We start from the raw sequence: 27,814 nt of genomic DNA, 5'->3' as shown, positions 1-27,814 counted from the left end.
TTCATAGGGATGACCATGAATAAGGGGGAAAAAAACAAGCTTGGCGTGGTACAAAGTATTTTTATTATAAATGTTGAAAATACTACAGTACATTTGAGGTTATACTTCTGAAACAGCATATTGAAACATGGTAACAAAAATAAATATATCTGCACTGTGAGATATGCATGGTGAAGTATGCGAGTTCCATCGTGTTAGATTTTACTGAGAAAGTCTGTAAATTAGGAACACATGGGAAGTCATCAACTTAACTCGGTTTCGTGGTGGTCAACTCGACTGGTCAATGAATATTACTTCACTAATGTGGGAATGGCGTTCATATTTACTCTTATGGTGTCAAATCACTAGTTTGTGACAAAGAAGCACATTTATACAAGTAGTGGCATCTCAGCCAAAGCACAACAAGCATTTATTAACTATCCTTGACATCCAGTAAACTCTTTTTCATCCTCACCAGTAAGACAACTCAGCAACTAGTCATGCGATTGTGTATTACTCGTAACAGTTTCCCCCCCTCCCACTCCAAGTAATACATTTGGGCTACTAGTATACTCATAAGCTGATATCCTTGATATATAAAAATCAGTCAGGTTTTTTTCTCCCCCGACTACTGGTGCCACTTTATGCTAGTGCATGGACTTTAGGCTGGATATCAAATATATTGAATATATGCTCCAATGGCTAAAAAGGAATCTGTATGAGCATTTATTCGATATACAGCTTAAGGTCAACGTACTGGTAAGCTCTCTAACATCACTAGTAGAACCATTCAGTGCACTAGTAGAATGACGTTGGCCAACAAGTACCTTAAGATGGTTATCAAATTGTTTTATGGAAATATGCTTCAGCATTTGTGCGATATAACTACTATTCTATTCATGCTCAAATGGCTTCCAATACTAGTAATGTGCATGTCAACTAGTACAACTTTACCCTTACTAGTTGTCATACAAGTATTTTGAAGTAGTCCTACTAGTGTGCAGAAATGTTAACAGTAGTGGAAGGTACAATTGGAAAACGCGTGATAACGTGTGACGAGTGACGAGTGAGGACAAAAGAGCCTACTAGTGCATGGACCTTACCTTAAGATGGATATCACAAACGCTCAAAGGCTTTCTGGCGTCATTGGCTACGTGAGGAAAAGTAATGAATCAAATTGTACACAGAATTTTCTTTTTTAGCTTTGCTAAAGAGACTTTACAGCTTCAGTACAGTGATACAAAGAGAGGCACAGTCCATTAGAAACAAGCCTCCGCTAACGATTGTCACGCTAACTTAGCATTTGACGCTGTTCAACTAACGAAACCGGAAACATCCAGTTTCGGGTCACTTTAGCAATTCAGACAAAAGTAATAAAAAAAAAAAAACCCTAACAAATCGTGAATCGGGGGAAAATGCCATTAGTGTGGAGAAAAGTGCCACAGTTGGGCCACAAAGTGTTCATTAGTCCATCCTTCATTTTAGCGCATGAGTGGGGAGCCTTGGATTTAAAAAAAATAAAAATAAAATAAAGAAATAGTCCTTGGCGGGCCTTACTAAATTAACGAACAGATAGGTCGTGTTGAACATTTTTTTCCCCCCAACAGGTTTAGGCTCCCCACCTCTGCATTAGTGTTTCTTCTTTGCAGCAGTTTCCTTCTCTTCCCGGATTGTGTGAGCCAGTGTGTGCGTCTGTGCCTGTATATGAACACACTACTCACAAAAAGCTAGCGAGATTGGGCTACGGTGTGAAATTTCAGGATGACCCTAAAATGTACTTCTACCATAACAGGTGAATCTAATGTGACCCTCCTCTAAACTTTAGAATACGCATGTCAATCTGTTTGATGTTTCAGTGGAGCTCAATGGCAAAACTCTCAACAGAGGGTTATTTACCTCGATACCGTTCTGGGAGTCCTTCAGCCTGAGATCCTGAAATTTTACCCGAAAGCCCAATATATCAACAGAGTAGTGTATGTGTGGGTTAGTGTGCATATGTTGAAATGTGCAGGAATCCTTAAGCGAGACTTCTCTGTCGTGGCTTTATTCGTGGGTAAAGCTGCAAGGGTGGGGGGGGAGAGATGAGAAGCATTAATAACAATGTAACTAGAGGGTGAGAGAAATTATGTGCTATCCCTTACAACCTGATTTTTTTTCTTTGCGAATCTTTAACGATTTACAGGGCAAGATTGGAAATGACCAAATTAAATCTAAATTGTCTGCTTGCCACTAAAATGGATGACATCGGGGGCTGGAACAAATTTAATGAGTTCTAACGATTTTGGAAAGAAGTACTAAATCGACCCAAATTTGGCTGCTTTCAAACAAAATGGCCAACTTCCTGTGCCTTTTTGGGCATGTTTTCTTTATTTTATTTTTTACTCTTAACAAGCATGCCTGCTGAATTTCGCGTCGCTCAACAAAACCGGCTTCAGGGACTGAATCTTTTCTTACCCCAAGGAGGTTGCGGGGAATATAGCCCTCCTCGTCTCCCAGGCGCGCCCACCACCACTCAATTTCATCCTCGTCCTCTCTGCGGACGACCGTCATGCAGTCCCCCTCACGGAAGGACAGCTCGTCGGGATTCTCGCCCGTGAAGTCCCACAGGGCATAGACCACGCCCCTGTTCATGATGCCCATCTTCTCTTGAACACCTGCAGACAAACGTACACAGAAAAATGAGCCATTTGACAAACCAATATTCCATCAATTCACTTATTTTGTGTTTCGTGATTTTTTTTTTTTTAACAGTGTACAGGAAAATCCTGATTTTAGAGTTATGAGTCTTCAATGTTGTCTCATAATGTGCTGGGCAGCTCCAGTATTTGTTGTTCCCGTAGAGCAGAGAGCATATACGCCTGGGAGTATTGTATGCTCCGTTTTTGTAATTGCTGAGCCATTAAAAGTAGGTTTTGAATTACTACATTGCTAATTTCCGTTAGGCCGTCTCTGCGGTTTTGCATTATATGTAAATTATCAGCATTCATTATCATTATATGGTTTGTGTTTAAAAATACAATTGTTAATTGTCTTTTGTTGTGTCCTCTGTCTCTGTATATGTTGCTGCTCAAATTATTCCGATGAATTATGTTGTCGCTTTATATTGTAGATGGTCAACAAAGCAAAGCAGAAATAACTTCTAACTGACCGTAGAGGAACTGGGAGCACTGGGTGTAACCTTCCTCCATCTCCTCACACTTGTCAGCCGCCGTCTGCATGTCGCTGTATGTCGTGTTGAAGACGGCAGCGGCCGACTCCACCAGAAACTTGCACACTTGAACGTTGTTGCAGGAGGCGGCGCAGTGAAGAGGCGTCCTGTGGTCCAAAAAGAAGAGACCGGGGTCAGAAATTGTCTATTTTCCTTTTTCCCAAGCATGATGCTTTTTGGCTTTCGTGTTTTCATATCATTTGTCATTTCTCTAAGCGAGGGGAAAATTAAAATTCAAATTGGAAATCTGATTAAGTCTTTCTAAAAAGCAACTCACCAGCCATCACTGTCTGCAGCGTTGACGTTGACGCCGTACTGGACGAGAAACTTCACAATCTCAGTGTGTCCGGCGCACACGGCGTTGTGTAGCGCGGTGATACCTTCGTCGTTGGGCTGGCTGGGGTCCTCCACCTGGACGTGGATTTGGACGTCAAGCGTAAATCCCAAGCAGAGAAGGTGCGCATTTTTGGTTTTTGAGCGTTTACCTCATAGATGATTCTCTGGACCAAGTCGAACTCTCCCTCCAGCGAGGAGTCGAGCAGCAGAGCCAGCGGGTTGAACTTGACTCTCATGTTGTGGTCGATCCGTTCCGAGCCGAGTTTGCGCAGGTTGGTCCTTTTGCCCTTTAAGAAACGACCGTAGCAATGAGTGTACCGGCGGGGTGAAAGGCGTCCGCTCTTCGTCGTGTTTGCGCTCAACTGAGAGCAGGAGGGCGGTACGTGATTTTGCACAATTAAACCGAGCTGTAAGAAACAACTTCACCTCTCTTAATTAAGTGTTATGCAATCTGATTAGCCGGACAAAGAAAAGAGGGGCCGAGGGTCGGGATAAATAGGCCACGACGCTGATTTCTAATTGGTCGCATTTTTGGGGTAAAACCTTAACAAATCCTCCTCTGACGATGGGATCACAAGGACATGTAAACTGGCGTTTATTTTTAACACAAAGTATGTGTTAGCTAATGAGGAGTGTTGAAACCTGGGAGAAAAGTAGGCTGAACCTCTACTTAGTCTAAGTAGAATAAGGAGCATTTTCTTCAAGAAACAATAGCATTGCTTGATGGCGATTATCTAATTATATAACGTTGACCCAGCTCATGACTGTTGACTCAACAAAAATTTAGACGAGTGAACAAACGAAGTGATTTAAAAAGACATGTCATTTATGTATACATTTAGTTTTCTGCTCTTTTTCCGAGGGTTAGGTTTTCAAGATCGGGTCTCCAATTAGGGGCCTGGAAAACCTGGGTCAGAGTTTCAAATTAGGATTGCAAGCCTGGGCCTGGGTTTTAAGCAAAGGGTAGGGTTTCAATTTAGGGTTCCCAGCAAGAGTCAGGGTTTCAAACAAAGCTTAGGTTGCAATTCGAGTTGCAAGGTAGCTTTATTGAGTTTGAAGCCCGAGTCGGGTTTCAATCGAAGATTGGGGTTTCAAATTAAAAGTTTCAAGTGTTAAGATTTCAAGGCCGGTCTCATGGTTTACACCTGGGTTATTCAGCGTTTCAGGTGAAGGGTTAGGGTTTGAAATTATCAGCCACAGTCAGTTAGGATTTAAAAGTAAGGTTTCAAGGCAGGTTTACAGTTTAAAATAGGGGTTGAAGTTAGGGCGGGTTAGTTAGCCTGGTTTACTCAAAGATTTAGGGTTTGTGGTTCAGATATGCATTTTGAAGTAACGTTTCAAATTTCATTTGGGTTTCAAATGAGCCAGAGTTAAAGTGACAGAGTCGGGTTTAAATCCAACATGCCATGCCATTCAATAAATTGGTTCTTACCGGGGGCAGCGCAACCTGACCCGTGACTTCAGGCGCTTTCATGTTAAAGGTGTCCTCCCCCAGGCTGTCCTGCTCAGCACCGCTGGGGTACGGAGGCGGAGGGTACGGCGGGAATTCTTCCAGGAAGCCCTCCGGAGGAGGAGGGGGGAGGTTGGGGAGCGGGTCGTCCACACCGGCAGGGGGCGGCGGCGGTGGGAAGTGCGCGTCTTCAGGGCGAGGGGCCGGGTGTGACGGAGGAGGAGGGGGGACGATGTGTTCCGTGTTGAGGATGGCGGAGGGCGGCTTGCTTTGTTCAGCGGGAGCTGGAATGTGAAAGTTCCCACCTGGGAACTGGGGTCCCTCCATAGATCGTCCCACATCCGACGGGTGGTTCTCTGCGCCGCTCAAGGGGCCAGGAAGGTGTGGCCCCACGGGTAACTCCGCCCCCTTCTCCGCTTCACTAGGAGTGGCCGGCGTGATCACAGTGGTTTCCATGGCTGCCAGGGTGGTTTTCTGATAGAGGAGCTTCTGGATGTTGGGCCCCGCGGGTCCTTCCGGCTCCGTGATGGAGCTGCGCTTCTTCAGCGGCCTGGGGGCATTGTAGAGCTTCTTCCTGAGGGCCTCCAGGTCGCCATCGCTCTGGTGCCGGTAAGGGTTGGAAATGAACGGGAGCAGCTTGGTGGGGCTGAGGGGTCGGGGGATGCGCTCCGTCTCCGGTTGGCCGCCCTCGGACGGAGTGGCGCCCGACTGGTTCCCTCCGTGGTCCACCTCAGATTCAAGCGCCGGGGAGCGACGTTCCAGGTAGGGGTTCTCTGGGTGCTGTGAGCCTCCGCTGGGAATCACCGGCTTTCCATACACTACAAATAATACACATCTGGTGTTGGTGATAAGAAGCCATGCAAAGGCAAGTCCCTGAATGCACATCCCGCCCACCTCCTCTCTCAAACACAACGAATACATGTTTGATAAGACTAAATCCAAAATCAGGCATCACCAACTTGGTGCCCGTGGGCACCTGGGAGCCCCCGAAGGACCACGCGAGTAGCCCACAGGAACGTTCCAAAAATAGCACACCAGTGATGGGAGATTGTAATTTTCTAGGAATGCTGAATAAATGATCATTTGTCAATGTAAACACTGGCAGAGTTTCTTGGGAAAAAGTGTTGCCTATTTCTCTTTTTATTACCGTTATCAGTGTCTTCACATAGTCATTTTTAGTAAAATGTATTTAAAGGTAATTCGAGTGAATTTCAGAAGTGTGCATTCACACTAATCAGTTCAATTTGAAAAAGGATGGTGACCCCTTCTCTGAACTGTCTGGAGGATATCCAAGTTTGTTATTCGACCAGAGATAAGACCAGGGCATAACATCTCTTATGAGTTGCTCCTCTGACAAGTAAAATAAAAAGATTAAACTTCCATCAACTGCATTGTATGACGCAAAACGCAAATCATGCTGACAAAAATATACGTTTTTGATTTTAGCGTTGATGAATATTGTAATATCTGTTTCTTGCGACGGGCTTACCACTGACAAAGCCGTTGGTGCGGCTTTGCGACCTGTTGAGGGCCCCCTGGATGCCAGCCTGCTGGGTGTACATGGAGTAGATGGAGCTGGCGGCGAGGGTCTGCGGCTTGGAAGAAGGCAGCTCCGGGGTGAAAGGCCGCACGGTGGCTGCGGGAGGCGGGTCCTGTTTCGGCGGCAGGGGGAGTGTCTGGCTCTGGGAGGGCGGGAGAGGGACGTGACTGTGGCCGTGGCCAGGTTGTGGCTGGCTACTGTGTGGCTTAGCTTTAGGGAAGGTGCCCGTGTTGAGGCCCTGTTTGCCATACGGGATGACATTCGGGCCTTTTGGTTTGGTAGGCACAGGCGGTGGGACCTTGACTGGTGCCTTGGGAGCAGACTAAGAAGATAAAGAGAAAACCATCTGAAAACACAGTTTTGTTTTTCCACAAAGATTGTGATATTTTATTTGCTTTGCATCACCTGGGCATCCCTGACCAAGTCATCACTGCTCTGGTTTTTGCGGAGTGAGGTGGCGGGAACCTCGGTTGGCTCAAACATGGAAAACGGACGCACTTTCCTGTCCCTCTTGGGCTCGGGGTCATCTAATCACAAGACCAGAAAAAGTTTTGATTTTTTTTCTCCACTCGTGGGATTTGGATTTGTCCTGATACCAAACAAATATTAAAAACCATTTTTCTCAGCAATAATTAAATTGTATTCTTCAAAATCCTTTTAAAGCCCAGTTCAACTTTTGTACAAGTGTATATTGTTACCTTGGTCTTTGTGAGAGTGAGATGTCATTCGTGGGAGTGTTGAAGAAGCTGGAACTTGACCGTTGGACTCCAGTTTCGATGATTGGTGCCCTGTAGGACACACAAGAACAGAAGATGAACAAAAATAATAATAGAGCCAGTTTGTAGAGGAGGAAGCACTCCCCTTCAGGTTACTGCATCATTTTATACTATAACACTGGATTATTGCATTTTTTTCCTGTGGCGCTGCTGTTCATTTTTACTGGGCAAAGTGGCAGTTATAAAAATCTTGAGGAAGAAACAGCGCATTGTACATTGGGTATAATATGATAAAAAAAAATGGCACTTCAACTGAAAAAAAAACAAAGCTGGGAAGCTAGTGGGAAGGGAAGGGGTGGTTGGACGTTACTTCAAAGGCACTCGCAAAAAGCTTATTGCACAACAGAAGATCAAGTGAGAACAACAAGTCTTCAAATAGAAAGCCAGTAAGAAGCACGCCCAACAACACTTTTTTCTACCTTTTCTCTTGGCTCGAAGTTCTTTTAGAGGCTCAAGTAAGAAAATGGCTTCTGAGGATGACGCATTCCAAAAGAAAAAGAAAAAACACAGTATGGCCTTAGAGATGGACACGTTAGCTGCTGCAGGGGTCTAAGATGCTACAAAACGTAAATCCAAATCAACAGCTCAGTATATAAACAACATGGCTGGGTAGATTGATTTAATAGAAAATGCGTAGGCTAATTTTTGAGCATAGCATTTGCTCAACCTACAGACAGTATGAGGCATGCGTAAAACTTATTTTGTACAAATACGGCACATTTTTGACAGGAACGCGTCCGGTGTCCACGAGAGAGGAAGCAGCTATTTGAACAAAGATGGTAATATATTTTAAATATGAAATTAGTTGTTGGGTCTACAAGACACTTTTTAAGAAATTACCAGGAAGGACCAAGGAAGATTTAATTGCTCCCTTTTACAAAGTTCACATCAACAGGTCACTGCAAAAAAAGCAACAACAAAAAAAGATTCAAGAACCAAAACAAGGCTCTTTTGAAAGTTGATGCTCAGGAACAAACACAGCAAAGCAGGATGTGAACTCGCTACCTTCTGAGCTCAGAGTGACGTCACGTGCCTCGGGAGCGTCACACCTCTCCGCTCCTGCTGGGGGCAGCGCAGTCTTGTAATATGCCAAAAATTGGTCTGTTTGTGATAGTCATGTGTGATTTTGACTAGTTAATAAGATAGTGCTGGGCAAATATTTGTACTGATGCGCCATTTTTGATTTTTAAAGTAGGTCCTTCTCTGATGTACAAATATCCCTCGTTACAACGTGAGCACAACCAGAGCGGTCCATTTAGGTATGCAAGTACAGTACAAATGTTTTTTTTTTTTTTTCAAAATTAATGGGTGTGGTTAATGTTAAGGCTCAATGGGCCAACTTAAAGAACTCGCCATAATTTGTCCACCCGTGCGTTAAGAGGCTATTTCGGTTGAAAATGAGAAGGCGTGAGACAGTGCAGATCTTTAAAAGCGACATCCAGTGCGCATCTCACCTGTTCCGGCCTTGCTCTGCAGATCGTGCGTCGGCAAAGTGGAGGTACCGTCCGGATAGGCCGGCTTTACAAGCAGCTCGTGTCTGCCCGAGCCACCGCGGGGCAGTGTGGACGACTGGATGTACGGGCCGACCGCTGCCACACGAGATGGACCGCCTGACTGTTGTTGATTGGCTGGGCCATCGGAAGGCACCTGGGGACAGGAAAATAAATCATAATCGTCATTAGAATTTCAGATTCGGATATGCGAGAATAGCCAAGATAAAACAGTTTCAGATTTCAAAACATAAAATAGAATGACACTGACTATTTAGATATTTTGGTACAAGTACAGAAACATGTGGAGCATGCCGAGGGTGACTGACAAATACAAAAACAACGCAAGAACTTAAATTTCAAAACTCAGCCATTATGTGGCGCCCTTTTGTTTTTTTAAGCAAAAGTAAAGTGGTACCTTGGTTTACGAGCACCCATTAGTTTTTCTCGCCCCAATAAACAGCCATCATTCACCGCTGTGTAAGCAATTAGTAATACTTTCACTTTTCAGCTCGAGTGGATTAGTACACCAAAAAGTACCATGTCAACGTGCAATGTGTCAACATGCACTGCCCCTGAAAAACTGGACGCAACTGACTCAGTACGCCTATCACTGTTCTGTTTAAGAGCCAAAAAAAAACCTGTGCAAAGTCAAACTGCCGATAGAGGAAAATAGGGAACAGATGTTCCTGCCGATGCTAGTTTTTATTACCTGAGGATGTGCGTCTTTTGAAGCCCTCTCTTTACTGGAATAGCCATTCTTGGGAGAACAAAAGCACAAACATGCAACAGCAGTTCAAAATAAAAAATAGCCAACACTGCCCCTCGTTTTAGTTCCTATGAAATATTACCCCTGCTTTTGGGCTCAGCTGAACTCTGACTCACAGAGGGAAGACTAGCTTTAGTGAGCGCAGTGTGTGTGTGGGGGTGTGTGTGTGTGTGTTAGAAGTGAGCCAGGCACTGTTTGTTGGGCTGGAGGAGAGAGCAGCTTGTGATGGATAAAAGTCTTTGTGTGGGAGTGAAAAAGGCCCGCTCATTGTGATTCCGGGCAGGGTGGATGAATCACCTCCTCGCAAGAACCTTTTTTGGACCTCCCATCTAAATGAGAGACTACTAATACTTTATTGTGCATGTAAAAAATGAAATGGGCCTTTTCAAGGGAAAAAAAGTGTAACAGTACCCCCAATGATAGAAAAGTTATTTTTTTTCAGTAGGTCTATTAAACGTTTCAAAATGCCAAATCCTGGCTAATTACAATAAAGAACATTAAACTGTCTTTTGCAGTATTGTAATTGATTTCATTTTTTTTTTAGTTTTTCACAATTTCTCAATTTATTGATACGCACCTGCAGCCTTCTGTTGGGTCGTGATGAACGTGACCCAATTAAAATGAAAAAAAAACAAAAAACAAATCCAGTAATTAACTATTCGGTCAATCCTAACTAGAATTACTCATTTATTTGTTTACAATTAATTTTAAACAAAAAAATAATGTCACTTTGCGGATGTGGAGAACCTGTATTCCACATTAAACATTTCTCCAAGATTGTTTTTGCCCCCCCACACACACACACACACAAAAAAAAAAAAAAAAAAAAAGATGGTTGCATGCCCTTTAAGGAAAAATTGGCGATCTCGCCCTTTTCCTGTTGCAAGCCAGAGAAGATAACATCTCCCCTGAACATTACGGCTTGTCTGCAATGTCAGCAGGGCACTTGTGAGTTCACTCGTATGTTATGGGAGTTGTTTCCCTCCAAATGGAACGTAACAGACAAGCTGAAGTGGAACACTGAGTCACAAAAAATCAAGAAATGTTCTGCCCTTAAATCGCGCTTCAACTTTTGACCTCCCAGCCTTCCAAACATTCACCTTACTTACTGTGTGTTAAAGTAGTCGTTTGAAAGTTTTGAATTATTGCAAAAATTAGCATTAATCACTCTCCGGAGTTTCAGATCACATGTTTGGGAATTTTTCTACGGTTAATTCCATTATAAGATCGTGAGGATTTCAACCTACCACAGCTGGTACTGAACCATTAATTGGGTTCACTGTACAGAACACTTGAGTGCAAAGTGGGTCTCAGGTTTCAGTAAAATATAAATAAATAAATAAAAATAGCCACTAGAGATTACTATGAACAAGACCGTTCCTTATGACCTTGTGTGAAATTGGTTGAGTAATGCGTGCGATGCTTACAGGTACGTTCTCTTTCTGCTGCAGCGCCGCCTTCTTTTTCCACAGCCGATCGCGGAGCTCGCTGATCCTCTTGTCCATGGCGGCGGCCTCCATGTTGCGCTTGTTCAGGTTCTCGCGCTGCTGCTGCAGTTTGGTGTTTTGGTCCTGGTTGAGCTTGTTCCTCAGCTGACGAGAGAGTTCAAAGTTGAACTTAATTCAAGTCAAAACAAGTTTGGCCTATCGTTGCCAACATGGTATAATAAAAAAAATGTCTTTTGCTGTGGTTTTATGAGGCGAGACTGATTTATATATTTTATGTACACTGCATCTGCTTTGCATGCTTTTGTAAGTTTCTAAAAATTAGCCAAAATGTTCTAGTTATTTTAATATGACTGTCCTTTGTTTTATTTGACTTGTATTATGAGTTGGCATGCTTCATTTTGTAAATGATGTTCTAAATCTTTCTATTCACATCAATACTCTTTTTAGTTTATATTCAATTCTCTTAGAATGACTTTTTATCATCTGTCAAATGTGGGAAATTAAACTCGCTCATCACTTCCTTGAAAAATAGTCACTAGGGCGGTCGTAAAGTTCTGAAAGCCCATTTCCCCCCCCCAAGCACATACCTGTAGCTCCTTGTAGAGGCGTTCCAGTTCAGCCACGGAGCTGTGGTTGTCATGAAAGTTGTCCACTTTGCCACTTTTGAGCAAGTCCAGCTGTCGGCTAAGCTCCTCCACCTTGGACGCGGCCATCACCAGCTCTCTCTGCTTCTGCTGGAAGAGGTTGTTCATCTGCTCGATCTCCTCCACTGCACACAAGAATAAGGGGTGAGGAAACAACAACTGATTGTCCTTCTAAATCCATGTCTGCCGATGCGTATGAATGTAATACTCATAACTCATATGCTGTTTTTTGGGAGCTTACCAAGCTTGCCGTTGCTGAGGCGCTTCTGCTCCACTTGACCCTTGAGGGCTCGGACCTTCTTGAGGCGACCCTCTTGGTTCTCGATGTTGTCTCGCAGGCGCTGCAGCTTCTCCTGCTCAGAGGCTTGCTGCTGATGACGCTGCTCCTGCTGCTTCAAGTAGCGCAGTCGCTGCTCCTGGTGGCAAAGGTGGCAAAAATACTCAAAGAAAAAAAAATAAAAGGATCTGGTAAAAGAAGTACTGATTCAACTTGTGTATGTGCGTGAAAGAAAAAAATGACTGAGGTATACTAAATTTCACCAGAAATTATAACAAATTATTGTACATATGCAATAATTTTTTTTTGGGTCATTATTTTTGTTTTAAAACCAAAGCATACTCATTGACATTGAAACACTCCCGGCAGCACAGGATAGAACTGACAACAGTCCTCAATTTGGGCGCCTGCTGTTCCACCAATCAGCCTTGTGGGGGTGTAAACTTAGATAATGATAACTGAAAATCTACACTTTACGTACGTTTCTTTTTTTATTAAATGCAGAATGTTACAACATCAGAATGTGTTTATTTTAGGCTGGGACAAAACAACACATTCCACCCTTTAATCCTTCTTGTGGTCAAAGATCTGAAAAATGTACTTAAGTACAGAAATTGCGCCAAGAGAAATGATATTTAGGTTTTGTATCCTCCATCTTGACATAAACCACATGTCTGCTAGAAACGCGAGGGGAAAAGGCTCAGAGAGGAGGAATCTGTCTCAGGCATCTCCGTTTCTAAACAATTCACCTGCAGCTATTCAGCCTACCTGTAAAGAACAACCTCCTGATCTTAAAATCGTCATTTTCTTTTTTTAACTCCAGCCCCTCCTTTAATCTCCTTTTCACTATTCTTCCATCCGCTTGCTGTTACTTTTATCACCACCACCACCACTTAAGCTCTTCATCCTCCATATCCAATCATCTCTACCAGCCCCAGTCTGGCCTTTCATCTATCGTCCTTCTCTCGTGCTGGTTTGTACCTTGGAAGCGAGCAGTTGCTGTTGAGCTTCGATCTGCTGCTGCTGCCTGGCTGCCATCTCCTGTAGCTCGGCTAAAGTCATGTCCATCCTGGGAGTTGACACCTGGGAAATAAAATTATCCAAAAAACATTGATTGCAAATTGCAAATTTATCGTGAATTAACATATACTACTATAAGACTTGCATTCTAACCATAAGCACAAAGAGGTTTTACACAATTTTAGTTTCATGAAGTGTTTTATCAAGGCAAACTTTGCGTGTAAATGTTGCTATTGTTTTTTTTATACAATTAGAAAAGCTTGAAAGTCAAGCAGACCTTGGCGGTTAAGTACATGAACAAGAAAGTCTTTGTACAGACACCCCCCCATTAAATATCTAATTTGCATTTAACATTCGGAATTAATGAGTTCCCTCGTTGCACAGTATAGAGAAACAAGATAGTGGGTCACATACTTAGTTAACATGATGTGCTTCAAAGACAATGGCAAGTCATTAAAGGATGAACACGAGTTCAAAAATGTATATTATACATTTTTTTTCATTACAATTACTCGATAGTGAATCCCACCAAAGCAAAACAAGATCTTGCTTATTATCTTCAATCATAACTTTTTTTTTTTATTAAAAAAAAGTGTGATACATTCAGGCACTCACCCCATTCTCCATCCTTCTGTCAGAAGGGCCCTTCACCCCATTTCTCTTTGACTCAAAACCTCTGGATCCCCCTAAGCAAGCAACATGATAAAGCAACCGGTCAGACATGAGTACGTCAAAAAGGGCAAAGAAAAAAATGACAAAAATAACAACGGTAATTTTTCCCCTTCACAGGCAGCTCTGACAATCCCTCCAAAAAAGGGCGCATACAAAGCAATGCACGCGTCTTTCTGCGTTATCTCACGGGTGCTGCCGTACTGGATGCACAGCAGCAGGGTGCAATACAAAAGGCTGGCTGCCGCTCAATGATTTCCCCCTCCTCTGGGAAACAAGAGCACTCTTTGTGTCCGGCAGTCTCGGGATTTAACTTCATACATAACCGAGCGACTGGTGGGAGGAGGGTCAAGCAAATACGCTTTTGCCTACATGAGGGCTGAGGAAGCTACAGACCGTCGGAACAGGTTGCTTACATTTTTATCGTTGGGGAGTTGGGGGACTTGCAGTTTAGATCTTATAAAGCCCTGCTCCATGACCTAAGCCTTGAGCTTGCATAATGGCTTTCGACGACCTATGAGATCCTATCATGCATGTTAAATAGGCAGACAGGTAAACATAAGAGCCAAGTAAAACATTTTTCAGAATCTGTACTTCGCTGCCTGCTTGGTAATGACTGCATAACCACCACAAACCAAATAAAATGACCTTTACAATAAGAGGAATAGGTATGAAGGGACAGTGTCATAAATCCTAGGGAGAGGTGAGCAAACTGTGGGAAAATAAGAGGGGCTCAGATAACAGGAAGAGAAAACAAGTGTCTAATCTCTCGGCCAGACTCAAGCGGCGAGGGGGCAAAAGGGGCTTAGTTACGCAACTGAGGGCTGAGAGGATCGCACACCACCAAAAATACTCGGGTTTTCCATGTTCTTAAGGAAAACAGAAAGGTAAGGACATTATGCCAACTTGACTGGGAGACCCTGTGTTCTAATCCTGCTCTGACGGTACCGCAACAAAACAAGGTGGTATCTTAAGATACGAGTGGGCTCACTTCAGTCTTTTGGGGTATAAGCAATTGTTTGATTTTTTGGGAGATTTCAGATGCGAGTACGACATGTAGGAAGGGACCACAACTCAAAATCCTGCACTTGGCAGATGGTGAGTAATTCTACAAAAAACATGTTTTAAGATGTTTATTGCCACTCAGAGTTAAAGTTTATTGTCAAACTAACATAAAACAAAGAACTACACGCTGTGTATTTCAAACACCCACATAATGCCCTAAAGCCTGCTAGCTCAATGCTAACGCAGCCGCAGACAGGCTAAGAAAAGTAATGACAGTGGTAAAATTCTTTTGGCAAAGGATACGAACACAAACCTTGGAGTATTACATGTAGGCGGGTAATCGAAGATCACTGACAGGCATATATTCTTTATCCTCTGCAAAACCATGACTAATACCACTTTTTACTGAGACTGTTCATTTCACATTCTATTTAATTTTGTCAATACTCTTTTTCTCAAATACAATATTATAGACTTTTTTTTCTGGGGATATTTGTTTTACCTTTTTTTTTAGTTTATTTTTGGTGGCGAGAATGGATCAACTGCGATTTCGAGAAAGGTCATGGAACAAATATCTTATAACGGACAGCTATGATACCGATTTTTGATGTTTGTCTATCAATACTGAATGAGTTATTTAGAGGGCAGGTATGGATGAAATTGGCAATTTTCCACTGCTGTGGGGTGAAGAAACAGAGATCCGCACACTTACCAGATTCTCTACTTGGGGCTCGATTGTGACGCAGAAAGAAGCGCACCTCCGCCCTGTGTTGTCCCCTTCGTTGGAGCACATCCAGCATCCGCTCTCCGTCCCCAACGGCTCTCTCTGCAACACGCAGGATAGCAACGTTTACTCGACACCCAGACAACATTGATGCATGTAAATGACATGTCACATTAACTCAGTACGGCGACAGAATCAAAGCCATCATTGTCTTCAGCATACGCTTCAAATGACCTCAAAGAACATGATTGATACGCCGTCAATTACTCTTGCCGATTTTGGAGCCAAGTAATTCATTACCCATTCAGGAAACAATTGATTCAAGTCGTTCCATATCATAAAACGTCGCAGTCAAGCAGATGTCGAAAAAGGAGAATAGTCTGCACTGCGAAATGGCTTTTTAGCAGTTCCCCTTCACGCTACTTGCGCAAGTCCTCAAACATGGTAATTGGCACAGCGTCACCATGGAAACACAGACGCAACTACCTCCTTCAGCTCCAAGTGGGAATGCGACTCAGAAATGGGTAAGATGCTAGACGGGGTTCTGGGTGCTTGAGTTTGTTGCGCAGATTATGGATTCCATTTGCATTTGAGAGCACCAAGAGGCCTTCAAGCCCAACACACCGGTCATATCCATGGAGGCTACTTTGCAAAAACATCATAATAAGGTCATTTGGTCGCTCACCAGAACCACGCCACATTTCTGACAGGTGACAGTCGGCCTCTCCTGCCTCCTTGCACAAGTCCACCACGTCCCGACATAGCGTTTCCGGAGTGATGGGAACCTCAGTAAAATGCTGATCATTATTACTGAGGTAAACTGTCAGGAACATCTGAGGGGAAAGAGAGAGAGGCTTGATAAGACAAACAAGTTCAGATACAATACACACAATTAAAAGACTGTTTCAAAGCCTCTTTCCTCAATGAAAATAATGGAAATGTTATGAATCTGTTCGGACCACAAATTTTTATTTTTGTAATTTATTTATTTATTTTTATTACAGGGCTCTACAGTAAAGTACTACACATTTGGTGCATCATGATTTCATGCTTCAGAGCTTATTATCAGTGCTCCTTCTGATGTGCGCGCCTTGGCCACCAGGGGGCAGTATATTTAATTCATAAATGCATACATTAACACAGAGTAAAATATGGGCGCAACTAAGCGATTTAGTAGGCTGCAGTAATGTTAGTCATCTTTCACGGAGGATAAATGCGAGCACTCCTGAAAGCATGATAATTAAAATACTGATGCTTGTTCTGTTTTTGCTTAGCATCTTGGCATTAAGCTAGCGGACTTTCCTAAATTACCTGGTCGGGTTAACTTAAAGTATAATTATCTTAACTTTATGATTAAATTCCAACTGGGAATGGCAATTAAACTTTTGGCTTCTTTTTTGAAGAACAGCTCACTAGCTGCTGCATGCTTGGTATCTAGAGGTACTACTATGCACATACTATCCTGGTGTTCCATCTATGTGGAAGCAGCAACAACATGAATCCCATCAATCGGTATCTTATTTCAGCGTATGTGTGTGTGTGTCTTGCTTCACGGATAGCAGTACCAGCAGGCCGGCCCGCATTCCTCTGTGTCAACAACGAAATCAGAGGCCAGCTTCCAAAATTCCATTTCATCCCGTACCATGTGTCCGCTAACTAGTGTTGACACCATCGTGACGATTTCCCCGGCTTGGCAAAGCCCTATCATCTCGATTTGGGCTAGCTGTTTTTCTGCTTCAATATATAGTCTAGCAGGACTTCATGCGGATTTGAACACATCAGTTAGAAAGTGAATGCTAACAAAGAACAAGCAGGGGGGAAAAAAACGCATGAAATAAGGTGGCATCCTGGTGCCAAGGAACCATGTTCAAGTAAGGAGAAGAGCTTCATTTCATCAAGCCATAATCTTGTTTAATAGAAAAAGAGCTTTGCTGCCATCTTGTGGTACCTATAGGCAACTACTAACCTTTTTGAGAGGTAGTCCATGTCCCTTGCAAATAGCGGCAGGTCACTGCCTCGTCAAGAGCGAAGACACAGCAACACTTTAGGCTAATAATCTGTGTTTTCATTTGGTCATTTCTTGCAGAGTATAGTTATGCAACTCCTGAGATGCATATGAATGCACTTATTTCACGCTATACTGCTGTAATTTATTCTTAATAAAAAAACATGTTGCGTTGTATCTTTATGTGTCCATCACTGCACTTAAAAGCTTTGTGCACTTCTGGTAACACTGCATTTAATAGTAGCGTGGCATGACAATAAAGCAGAATCTAATCTAATCTAGTCTAATCTAATGCCTAAGAGGCTTTGGGGCCAACACAGGAATATGCTCTCAGATGTAATCTGATCACACGGTAGGAATGGCAGCTTTGATAAGGCTCAGTTAAAAGCAGTGGAGTACCACACTGCATCAGGTCCTGGTTTATAATATTGAGCTGCTACGGATAAGTGGCCGTCGTGTTTCGTTGTTTTCCCCCTTATTCTCCAACCCCAGGTTTGGCTGTTAAATGGTTTCTATTCTCGGAATGCTGTTGCCTACAGAGGCCACGGTGGGAACAATTTAGGTCAGCCAGGTCACAAAAGCTTCATGGGAGCGATTATGCAAGGCAGCCAAAAGCTATTAGCCAGAAACAAAAGTATCGGAGTTGCCTTTATACTGCGCGGCAAGAGAGGGCAATTGTGACACGGCCGAAAGTGGCTTTATCTGCTCCCCTTTTCATCTTCAAGTAGATCAATGACGCTGGGGGAAGGAGTCACGTTTCCTTAGCAACATGCAAGAGTCGCCTACGACACAACTAAAATGGTCTGCTCAATTAAGATGCAGATAAAAGCCCTCCATTGATAATATGAATCCGCTAGTGAGTCATCGTCGAGAGTAATGCGGCCAGGTGAGGGAGCGATAAACAGCGCCGGTCACAAGGATGACGACACAACATTTCCTACTCCTGTTTGCTCACCACCATTGTTGGAAACCTGGTTGTTTAGTTACCATGGCGAATGATCTTAAACTAAGCGTTGGCTTCACTGTACTCGGGATTCCAACAGCAGAGCAGCTGACATCATCAAAAACTTCCCAGCAATGTAGGACATTCAAATGACCCTGCTAATATTTAGAGAGTGGAGGAGAGACAACACAGCAAGGGGGTTGGGGGGGGGGGGGAGAAAACAGTGGAAGGAGGTAGGGGAATGGTGCCTGCTGAAAAGCCAATTCCTCTTTGCACTAAAGTTGATGCACCAGAGCCAAAACGATCTTGTAACGAGCAAGTAAATATTTGATGCAGGACACTGCAGGTGTGTGCATAATCAAATTGGCCAGAATGAAATAACCATATCGCGTTCAATTTTGGAGACGTCAATTCTTCGCAATACTGATTGGATAACAGAAAATAGGAGTGGACGTAGGTAAAATAAATGATATAGTTGTATTTTGGATTTTGGGCCACAGCTGAGTATATTTTTGTAATATAACACACGTCAAGTTAACTGTCAATTCCTGCTCCTTGTTAAATATTATCCAGCTGATTAAGAAGTATCATACGATCATGGTTTATGGCACATTAAAATGGCGTCTTCATTTGTTTGCTCTTGGCTCCACATGCATGTTAACAACATTCATCTAAACAGAACAGTGTAAGACAATTGAAAAAAACAACAACAACAAAAAAAAAACAGATGAGGTTGTCAAAACAAATGGGATAAGCTCCGAGAACGCACTGCCTTAGATAACCGAACATCAGAATGGCGACACAGAGCAAGTACATCGGCCTGAAGGCGAGTCTATCACTATGATCGTGATCGAGTTCTAACATAATCGGAGATGGAATACTCTTTCCCAGCGTTTTGGACTGCTATGACAGCTTCAAAATGACAAACTGGCAATTATAGCGAGGGCATGTGGGCTTGAACTCAGCAGGGTTCACTGTAGATACTCTTAAAGTAGAGCCGCGATACGGCTGAGGCATTGGAACCACATCTCGAGGATTAAATTAATCTGCTACATAAAAAATAAATAAATAAAAATTCCAGCTTCTCAGTATTACAAGGGTAAGCTTAAACTGGGCTTGTTGCAACTCTGTAGGCAGTTTACTGTGCCAGCAGCTGACGAATCATTAACAATGTTAATATTGCAAGTGTCCATTCTTGTAAAGATTGTAATAAACAAGGATAGGAACTATATATTAAGTACACTGTATGACTGACTGAAAGCATGTCCAATTACGCTGGTGGAACGTGCACAAGCCGCTCTTTTAGGGACAAAAACACAATCCCTCCGATTGAAAGGCAGCTACATCAAACCGTCGACACGTGTGAGGCAGTGCAACAAAAAGACATCTAAGGCGCAGTTAGAGCACCTGCAGCTGGCAGCACTTTCTTGATTAGCCATCTTGAAAAAGGGAAGACGAGGAAATTGAGCTGGCAATGAGGGACTTGGAACAGGAAAGACACGGGAGCAGTTTCTCTTGGTTATTGACGTGAAAGACAATCATTTGTGCCGCATTAAGCTTGCGGAGAAGGGAAGTGTCAATATTTAGGCCAAGGTGCCAATAAAGCCATGTTTTCGCCAAACGTTGCAGATTTGTTTGGTTCTGTACATCCTTTTTGGGGGGATTCTGTTGTACCATTATTTTAATTATTTGAGTGTTTCAGCCCTAAATATGTGAATTGTTGTGCGGGTCTTCCCATTGTGTGACAACCAGACAACAGCATATCACAATAGCTAAAAAAAAAATAATTATCTCTGAGACAGGGTTTTCATGAGCTGTACAGTGGATATATTACATCATAAATGGTAAATGAAAGATTCAAAACATACTAAACAATTGCGATGATCATGAACATTAACGTTTCAAACTACAATATTTTTGAATGAACTTTTGTCAGAGAGCCAAAGTGTAATTCCGACTTCAGCATTGAAGAGGTAAATAAAACTGCAGGAACGGAGAGTTGGGTGTTGTCGTTTGTACGGTGAGCAGACAGATAATGGATAGATAGAAGCTGGGTGGATGGACCAAAAAAAAGTTCTGATTACACTTATAATATGACTGGGACCAAAATAATTCAACTGTCAACATAGTTTATTGCTCACATGACCACGCAATGATGCGGAAGGCGCCCTGCCAAGTCTATGAGGGGTTTATAAAATAAGCAAATCAGATGTGAAAACAAAAGCTCGCCTCTTTGCGTTTGCACGCTTCTGGGGAGGTATGTAAATATTCTGGATGTTGAGAGGAGTCAAAATGCAACTTCATTCTTTGTTTGCATACACCCAGCACTATGTGGGTTCCGAGGAATTCATCAGCGGGTTACACTGCGTCGCATTGCTATGATGGACATACTTTTTACTGATGCGGTTTAAAAGCAAGGCAAGTCAGCATTCCAAACGTACCCAAGTAATCCAAACTCAACAAGGAACAAGACTTTAGATCGCCATTTGGCCTTAAAGTCATTTGAAGCCACGGATTGCATGCCTGAAGAAAGCTGCGGCATTCTTGTTTAGACGGTGAGACGATCAAAGTTTCAAACGTCAACACTGCAGCCACAGCCAATCACAGTCGGGGAGGAACGCTCAACAGGAGTGGGGCAGTCTCCTGCTGATTATTCAGATATGGGCGGCAGAAAATGGGTGAACACACGCAGTGCAGTTGGCAAATGATTCATGTCTTACGGCATGTGAATCCGCAGCCTTTGAAAGCCAATGAAAATTCGAACAGAGGTGGGTTAAAAGCACCTGCATCAATCTCAAATCCATATGTCAACCCCTTGAATCCCTCGTTGTCCTTGTCAGTGTCAATTCGCCTCTGAAGACCTTTGTTCTGACGTGATTGGTCGCATATTGAGTTAAGAGCGATGAAACCTTTCTGAAAGGGGCACTTTCCTATTTGCGGCCACAGACAGATCACAGGGGATGGCTCTGTAATTGAGTTACTCTGCAACAACAGGATAACCAGCAAAATGTAAGGTCATCCTCTCACATTCCACATGAGTACTGGCTAGAGGAAGAAAAAAAAAAAAAACTCACGCTGTCAGAAGGAATTCATTATCTTCATTTGGCATTTGGAAACGCGTCCAAGTGAGATAAGCTATCCTGCCTGTCGATCTGTGCAGAGCTACATTTTTGTGCTCTCAATTAGTTCTTTGTATTCACCTCCGCAGGAAAGACGTGGAAAAAGTTGACTTTTCACTCCAGTGTTGGGGAAAACATTGATTTATGCAGCCGGGCATTTTCTACGTTACTTATGTTCAGGGGCGTACATTGCAGGGGCTGCAGCCTATCAACTGACTGAATGAAGGGTGAGAGGCGGACCACACCTTGGCAAGACTGAGAGCTATATGAATTATGAAGAGTCAGATATGTGAACCACTACTGCTAATAGTAGAGTCAGCCCTTTGTGACAGAACTTGCGGCTTGGCATAATCAGATAATTAGTTGTGACAATTGGTTTCAACACAAATGGACAATGGCAGCAAGTTTCAGTTGTTAGAGTTCCCATAGTGGCCAGTAGCGCTCTGCCTGCCAAGCCTTGTCCACAAAATCAGAAGCAAGCTCATTTGTGGGTTTATGTCAATGCTCCATCCCTCATCAATACATTAGGTACAAGACAGCAAAAAAAAAAAATCTTAAGAGATCTATAGGACTGCAGCTATTTTTTTTTTTTACAATCAATTATTTGACCGTTGATATACATTGATTTTGTGATTATTAATTAGTGGCCGACATTTTCAAAAAGCTACTTAACCGCACTGCGTGTAATAAAATAAACAAAAATACGTACCTGGGATTGAATGTCTGGATTCTTAAGAGATAAAACTCAGGAATGTGCAGGTTATTATTATTGTCCACTTTGTGGCTAATCAATGTGAGGCCTGCCCCGGTGAGTGACGTGGGTGTCAGCAAATGGGAGCAAAGAGCTGGCCGTTGTGAGCGCAAAGCTAGTGGCTGTCTGTTAAACTGGCGAACCACGTGCTGGGTACATAGACATCAGTTGTGGCCACAGGAGCTCACGTATGAATATGCTAATTATGCATGCATTTTAACAGTTTGTTCAATAAAGCGATTGAAAGTGTTTCAGCAGTGTCTATTCTTGACCACTAGTGAGGTCATTGTAATGTCTTCTAACTAGAGGTTGAAGTTAGCTAAAATCACATTGCGTTGGCATATATTAATTCTGCTCTGTGATAGGCAATGTACATTGACATCTTATTTATTTATTTAAGGTGAACCGATCCCAAGCTTTTGGAAATTGTCTTTTAAGCACTCTTTCACACAGCTTGCCGCCATTGTGCCAAATTATTTAGACACCGAGTTGTTTGGCTATTTGTCATCATATAAATGTCGATAAATATATGATCAGTGTGAAGCTTCAAGACTATTTGTAATCCAAGTATTAGGATTATTCCAGTAATCATTTCAACCCTTTGATTGTCGCAGTAAAGGTATGATACATCAAAAATCTCTTGGACACACAACATCCAATCCAATGCCTTGAGAGGAAAAACAGGAATCAACTGCAAAAGTCGTATCCTTGACGATTCCTCCGGAGGGTAATCTTAGTGGGTTCGTCGCACACTTTTGCTTCTAGCTGAGATAAGCAAATTAATCAAGAAGCTAGGAGAGTCACCTCCGAATGTGATTACTGCCCGGCGGTGAGACACTGCAGCAGCCATTTCCCTTGGTGGCCATCGCAACTGTCCCCGCCGCAGCTTTCTGAGTTGACACAGCTCCAATATGTCATCATGAATCCTTCAAAAAAGGCAAGGCAGCAAAAAACAAAAAACAAATGACACCCAGATGGACTTTTTGCCTCGGCCCAAATTGACTTTTGGTCTAGGTGAGGCCACCTCTTTATGCAGTTCATAATCAGCAATCCGGTCGACATCGTCCAGCCTTAGTCAGAGGGATCATCTCCAGCCACTGAATGGAAAGCAGTCAACAAAATAAATGGATGGCTGACTGCTTGCAAGAACACAATACAAGCACAAAATATGTAGACCTGAAAATGGAGCAATGGCAAGTCCCCCTACCCCCATGCTCCTTGTGTTTCCTCAGACAGAGCCGCCAAAATGTCCACTGGAATTGTACCACTTGGACTCTAAATTCTGTACGACAAGCGGTCAGACACGCACAAGCACGTCAGTGCATTGCTGTATGGTGAGAAGAATACCATAGCAGTCGGTGCTGAGACGACAAATGGACAAACACCATTAAGTATCATTTCTCCTCACGATCCATGGTCACACTGACAACTCTCTTCGAAGGTAAAAGTAAAAAACATTGCCCTTGGTCAACCCTGGTGTCGACGTACGTGCTTACGTAACAACACAGAAGCTAGGCCTATCGCGCCGCAGAAAAAGCTTGTTTGGGTTTCTGTTGACACACAAACGCTCATTTTCCCACCAACGCGGGACACCGGAGCGTGTTGATGTTTCGGAGCAAAAAAAAAAAAAAGACAAATGTGTACAAATGTGTTGGTGACTGTTCACTGCTCATCTTGTCAAACCAAATATTTAACTCTAAATTTACAATTATATACGCGCTCATAGCGTGTGAAATTGGTCGTTACATGGCAGCGGTGGGCCAATAATGTCAGCGGTTTGGAAGGATCTGCTCTGTACCATTTCAACATTATCTGTGTTTAGGTCCGTCTGCTAAGGAAAGCAAATGTACGGGGTATCAAATGATCCAAATCGACACGCTTGGTTTGGGTTACCAACCGCAGTAGTGCAACATGGTATGGAAGTTGTACGGTAATCAAGTGGCTTTAATCTGAATTATTATTATTAAATCGAAGCATTATGAACACAAATTTTATTGACTTATTTGAAAAAAACTTTCTTTGCATGTTTACATATCTGGGAAAGTTCTGTATGAAACAAGTTCAGTATGAAATTGACCAAATTAGGACATAAGAGCTTTTAAGATGATTATCATATTATTGTCAATGACGTCGACGATGATATTTTTTCAGCACAGTACAGCGATCCCCGACCAGTTTTGCACCACAGTCAGGTTTTATGTGAAGATGCATTTCAACAGATCCGGCAGGAAAACAATTTAAACCAAATGATTAAAAACACAACTCCGATGACGCTTACCATTGGTGTCAAAATGAGTGGCATGTTTCTCTTCAACAAACTGACATTTGTGTTTCAGTTAGTATTTTTTTTTAAGTATTTTTTTACTTTCATTTTGTTTATTTTTTTTTTAATTTTAGTTTGTTATTTCATCAGTTTTTGTTAACAATAATAACTATTATGTGGAGCAGTAAACAGTCACTCTCTACTATACTTTTAACATTGCCAACAAAGTCTACAAAGCTTTTATGGTGGCCAAAATCAAATAACTAGTTTCAGAGCAGGAACTTATGAGAGGTTAACCATCATCCTAAAATGGATTACACTCAACCTCGAACGGTTTCACTGTCCAATCCTCGATCAAAAGGCAAGTTTGAATGGAGCCTGACAGTAAATCAGAGGCATACGTGACATCTTGAGCTGTAAAAGGTGTCTGTCACTTATCGGTGCGCGCTGCGACGGCACAGTCACATACAATCTGCTCTCTACATTACGCAGCTGAAGAGTCTCTGCAGCTCATTGTGTTCACTAAACAAGTCCCTCCCCCTCTATTTACAATCCTGGGAAGCAATTACAACACTGCATTCTCTTCAGCCTTCCCCGTGCCTGTACAAGCGGGGCAATGGGTTACGTCTGTCATTTCGAGACAATACCTCGTATCGGAGGTGGCGTACAGATGCCGGTTTGTTTTTGTTTTGTTTTTTTAATCAGGCAAACCCCAGGGGCTCTATCTCATTGGAACACTTGTGTAAATAAATTCAATGAGTGACAGCCTCAAAGGAATGTGATCGGTAATGAAAGTAATCTTGAAAGGATGCCGATATTTACGGCCATCCACATGCTGATAAACGCTGCGGCGGGGTGAGGGGGGGCGCAGGTCACGCACCAGGAGGAAGTCATCTAAATGCAACCTCGTTGCCGCCGCTAAAGGTGATTCATACACTGATTGAGCCGTCTTACTAGAAGCACCAGTCGGAGTGGAAGGGAACAGAATCCTTAAAAATGCAACGTGAGGGATTACTTGACATTTTGCATGAAGCATATTGAATACGCTGAAACCTCACTATATGTTTGAATTACAATTTTAAAAACAAATTGTGAATGTATTTGCGCAAACAAATACCAATTCCAAGCATAAGCCTGAGCAACCTATTACCATTGTGTTTTTTACCTCATATAGATATGGTTAAATTGATTTAATGCAAATCACTTAACTTTAGTTGGACACTTACGCTGAGTACGTAGCAGGTGATCAGCTGTTGACTTCCTATCGTTGCCAATAGTGATCTGGACCGTTCTCTGCATCAATTTTAATAGTTTACACCACCCTGCCTCGCCTGCCTGTCGGCCCTCAACTGAAGTCTTCCATCACGCTAACAGCTGGTGGCCAACGTTAGCTACTCCTCTGCTAACATGGCACGTCTCAAAAGGTAAAGAGCATTTAGGAGGTATCAAAGTATGATCAAGAAAGGGCATAAAACTATGGTAGAGATAGGTGAGTTTTTCAGCAAACGGATTTAGTTATATTCAAAGAGGTCATCATTAGATAAGTTTGCAAAAGGCAACAAAAAAGGTGAGGGTTTATGTTAAAGGTCTTCAATTGACAATGGGGGGAAAAATGATCAAATTGACAAATCCAGCATTCACTACCTTCTCAAGCATTCACCACTCAGCAAGATATCACCTTCGAAAGTCACAATTAAAACCACATCACTGTTTTGTTGGTTCCGCTGTAGTGATGGTTCGCTATTATGGTCCAATTTATTTATTTTGAAATTTGGGACTATTCGCAATCATAAAATCTTATATATTATGTGTTCAGATTAAGACATTTTAATGGGAATTAAAGATGTTATTAGTTCAATAAATTTAAATGCCTTTTAGGCTCTCAAGAGGGTATAGTACAACAAAATCAATTGCAGCATTAAATCAAGATGCACAGTTTTAATTATTTAAATTGTATTTAATTATGCTATCGCTCGATGTTTAAAGTACAGTATTTATGATAGTTTTCAAATTCAGCAAGACAAATGACAAACCTTTGGGGGGTTTTTGGACGAGGAGTGTAGAACACGATGTAATTTCCATTCATGTCGATGGAGAACTGAAGATTTGAGATACTAGTGTCTTAAACTGACTTCTCAAAGCACCACCGAAATTTATTGTAGAAAAACATAACATAAATGCATTCGGCGCTCTCCCCACCCGTTATACTAACATGATAAATGTCCCGAGATGAGTGTCAACCGTACCATACGTCAGAAAGTAAACACAGGACGTTATGTCACTTTTACAGCAGAAACATCAAACAATGAAAGACAACGAAAGCCGTAGACAGCACATTCGCCACTTTAATAAGAGGCAACGTTTTGTGCGTTTTGACGATCAAAAATTAGATTTTAAACAGGAAGAAAATAAAAGGTGCATGTAGAAAATAACAACTCACCGGCATCATTTTAGCTTCGTACCGCATTTAGCTTCAGCATGAATCCGCACCACTGGCAGTTTCGACGAAAGCGGAGAGACTTTAATACCCGCTCAGCCCGTGAAGCTGCTTTGGGCAAGGAGACTTTCTCCCCTCCGTCCTGCCGTTTAAGGAAAACAAAATATTTCGAGTTATTGTCAGAACAAAAACACATCCACCGCCGACCTGTTGCAACCAATAACATGGCCTCCTCCGCTAGGAAAGTTTCGACTTAACTACTTTGCACACATTCGTTACGAGCTCGATGAACGCCTTCAGGGGAAAAATATTTTCACCTTGGTGACACACGGCTTGTTTATCAAACCAGATTCTGTTGTATGGAGCGTGTTTAAGATAAGACTTACCCGTGAAAAGACGAAGGTAAAGAGCCACAAACTCCGCTTTGATGGACGGCGGTGCTCGTTAGGTCACAGCCGAGCCCAGAATGACGTGACGTGGGAAGGAGGACAAGAAGGAGGAGGAGGAGGAGGGGGAATGCAAGCCCAACCCCCTGACCGAGTCGTTTAAAAAAAAACCTCCACCCCGCAGTGTACAGTCAAAACATATTTAAGATATTTTATATGTATTGAATAATTATGCTCAAAAGGTGTATATCCATAATCCCTCCATCATTTGGAAAACTGTTTTGAAATCATAGGTCAGTGAAAATAATTAAAATAAAGATAAGCATAAGCATAAGTTCAACTGTGCAACGTTTGTAATATGAATATTAAAATTATAAAAGAATATGCCTATGATATTGTTTTGCATGAAATAATGAAAAAAAAATACAATCGCTGTTTTCCCCGTTTTATGTTTTTTTAAAATGCATTTTTAGTAAGAAAGATCATGATTTATGATAAATTGCTAGATATTTAGGACATTTTTAATTAAAGTCTGCGACAATGGTTAAAATAATTTGAACATGGTCGTGGTCAAA

General features: G+C 42.4%; 1 protein-coding gene across 3 annotated transcripts; it reads right to left on the bottom strand.

Moving 5' to 3' along the window:
- Positions 1 to 44: 44 nt before the first annotated feature.
- On the bottom strand, positions 45 to 27,366 carry tp53bp2a (tumor protein p53 binding protein, 2a). Of its 3 annotated transcripts, XM_088304542.1 has the most exons (21): positions 27,240 to 27,366; positions 26,857 to 26,995; positions 16,021 to 16,168; positions 15,324 to 15,437; positions 13,553 to 13,623; positions 12,899 to 13,000; positions 11,882 to 12,056; positions 11,584 to 11,765; positions 10,976 to 11,140; positions 9,492 to 9,539; positions 8,744 to 8,936; positions 7,709 to 7,759; positions 7,212 to 7,301; positions 6,919 to 7,040; positions 6,463 to 6,835; positions 4,956 to 5,791; positions 3,673 to 3,810; positions 3,465 to 3,598; positions 3,128 to 3,294; positions 2,434 to 2,633; positions 45 to 2,038 (listed from the first exon to the last, which is right to left on the bottom strand). In XM_088304542.1, exons 2-21 carry the CDS (start codon positions 26,881 to 26,883, stop codon positions 1,997 to 1,999), a joined length of 3,378 nt encoding a protein of 1,125 aa, XP_088160668.1. In that variant the 5' UTR covers positions 26,884 to 26,995; positions 27,240 to 27,366; the 3' UTR covers positions 45 to 1,996. The 3 variants fall into 3 exon arrangements, with proteins under 3 accessions (XP_088160668.1, XP_088160670.1, XP_088160669.1); XM_088304544.1 differs by lacking the exon at positions 7,709 to 7,759; XM_088304543.1 differs by lacking the exon at positions 9,492 to 9,539.
- Positions 27,367 to 27,814: the final 448 nt, after the last annotated feature.

Source organism: Idiotropiscis lumnitzeri, chromosome 9 (genome assembly GCF_059441095.1).
Source record: "Idiotropiscis lumnitzeri isolate Australia: NSW breed Sydney's pygmy pipehorse chromosome 9, RoL_Ilum_1.0, whole genome shotgun sequence".
In the NCBI taxonomy this organism is placed as follows: domain Eukaryota; kingdom Metazoa; phylum Chordata; class Actinopteri; order Syngnathiformes; family Syngnathidae; genus Idiotropiscis; species Idiotropiscis lumnitzeri.
The sequence above is the reverse complement of the archived record's forward strand: the minus strand, read 5'-3'. Positions and strand labels throughout refer to the sequence as shown.

Bases quoted from the DNA above. Each gene is read 5' to 3' on its own strand.
- tp53bp2a (XM_088304542.1), bottom strand. From the start codon at position 26,883: ATGCGGTACGAAGCTAAAATGATGCCG. The intron at 13,001-13,552 runs GTGAGTGCCTGA...TTTATTTCCCAG, and splicing joins ACAGAAGGATGGAGAATGGG to GTGTCAACTCCCAGGATGGA. The intron at 12,057-12,898 runs GTACAAACCAGC...CTTTGCCACCAG, and splicing joins AGCAACTGCTCGCTTCCAAG to GAGCAGCGACTGCGCTACTT.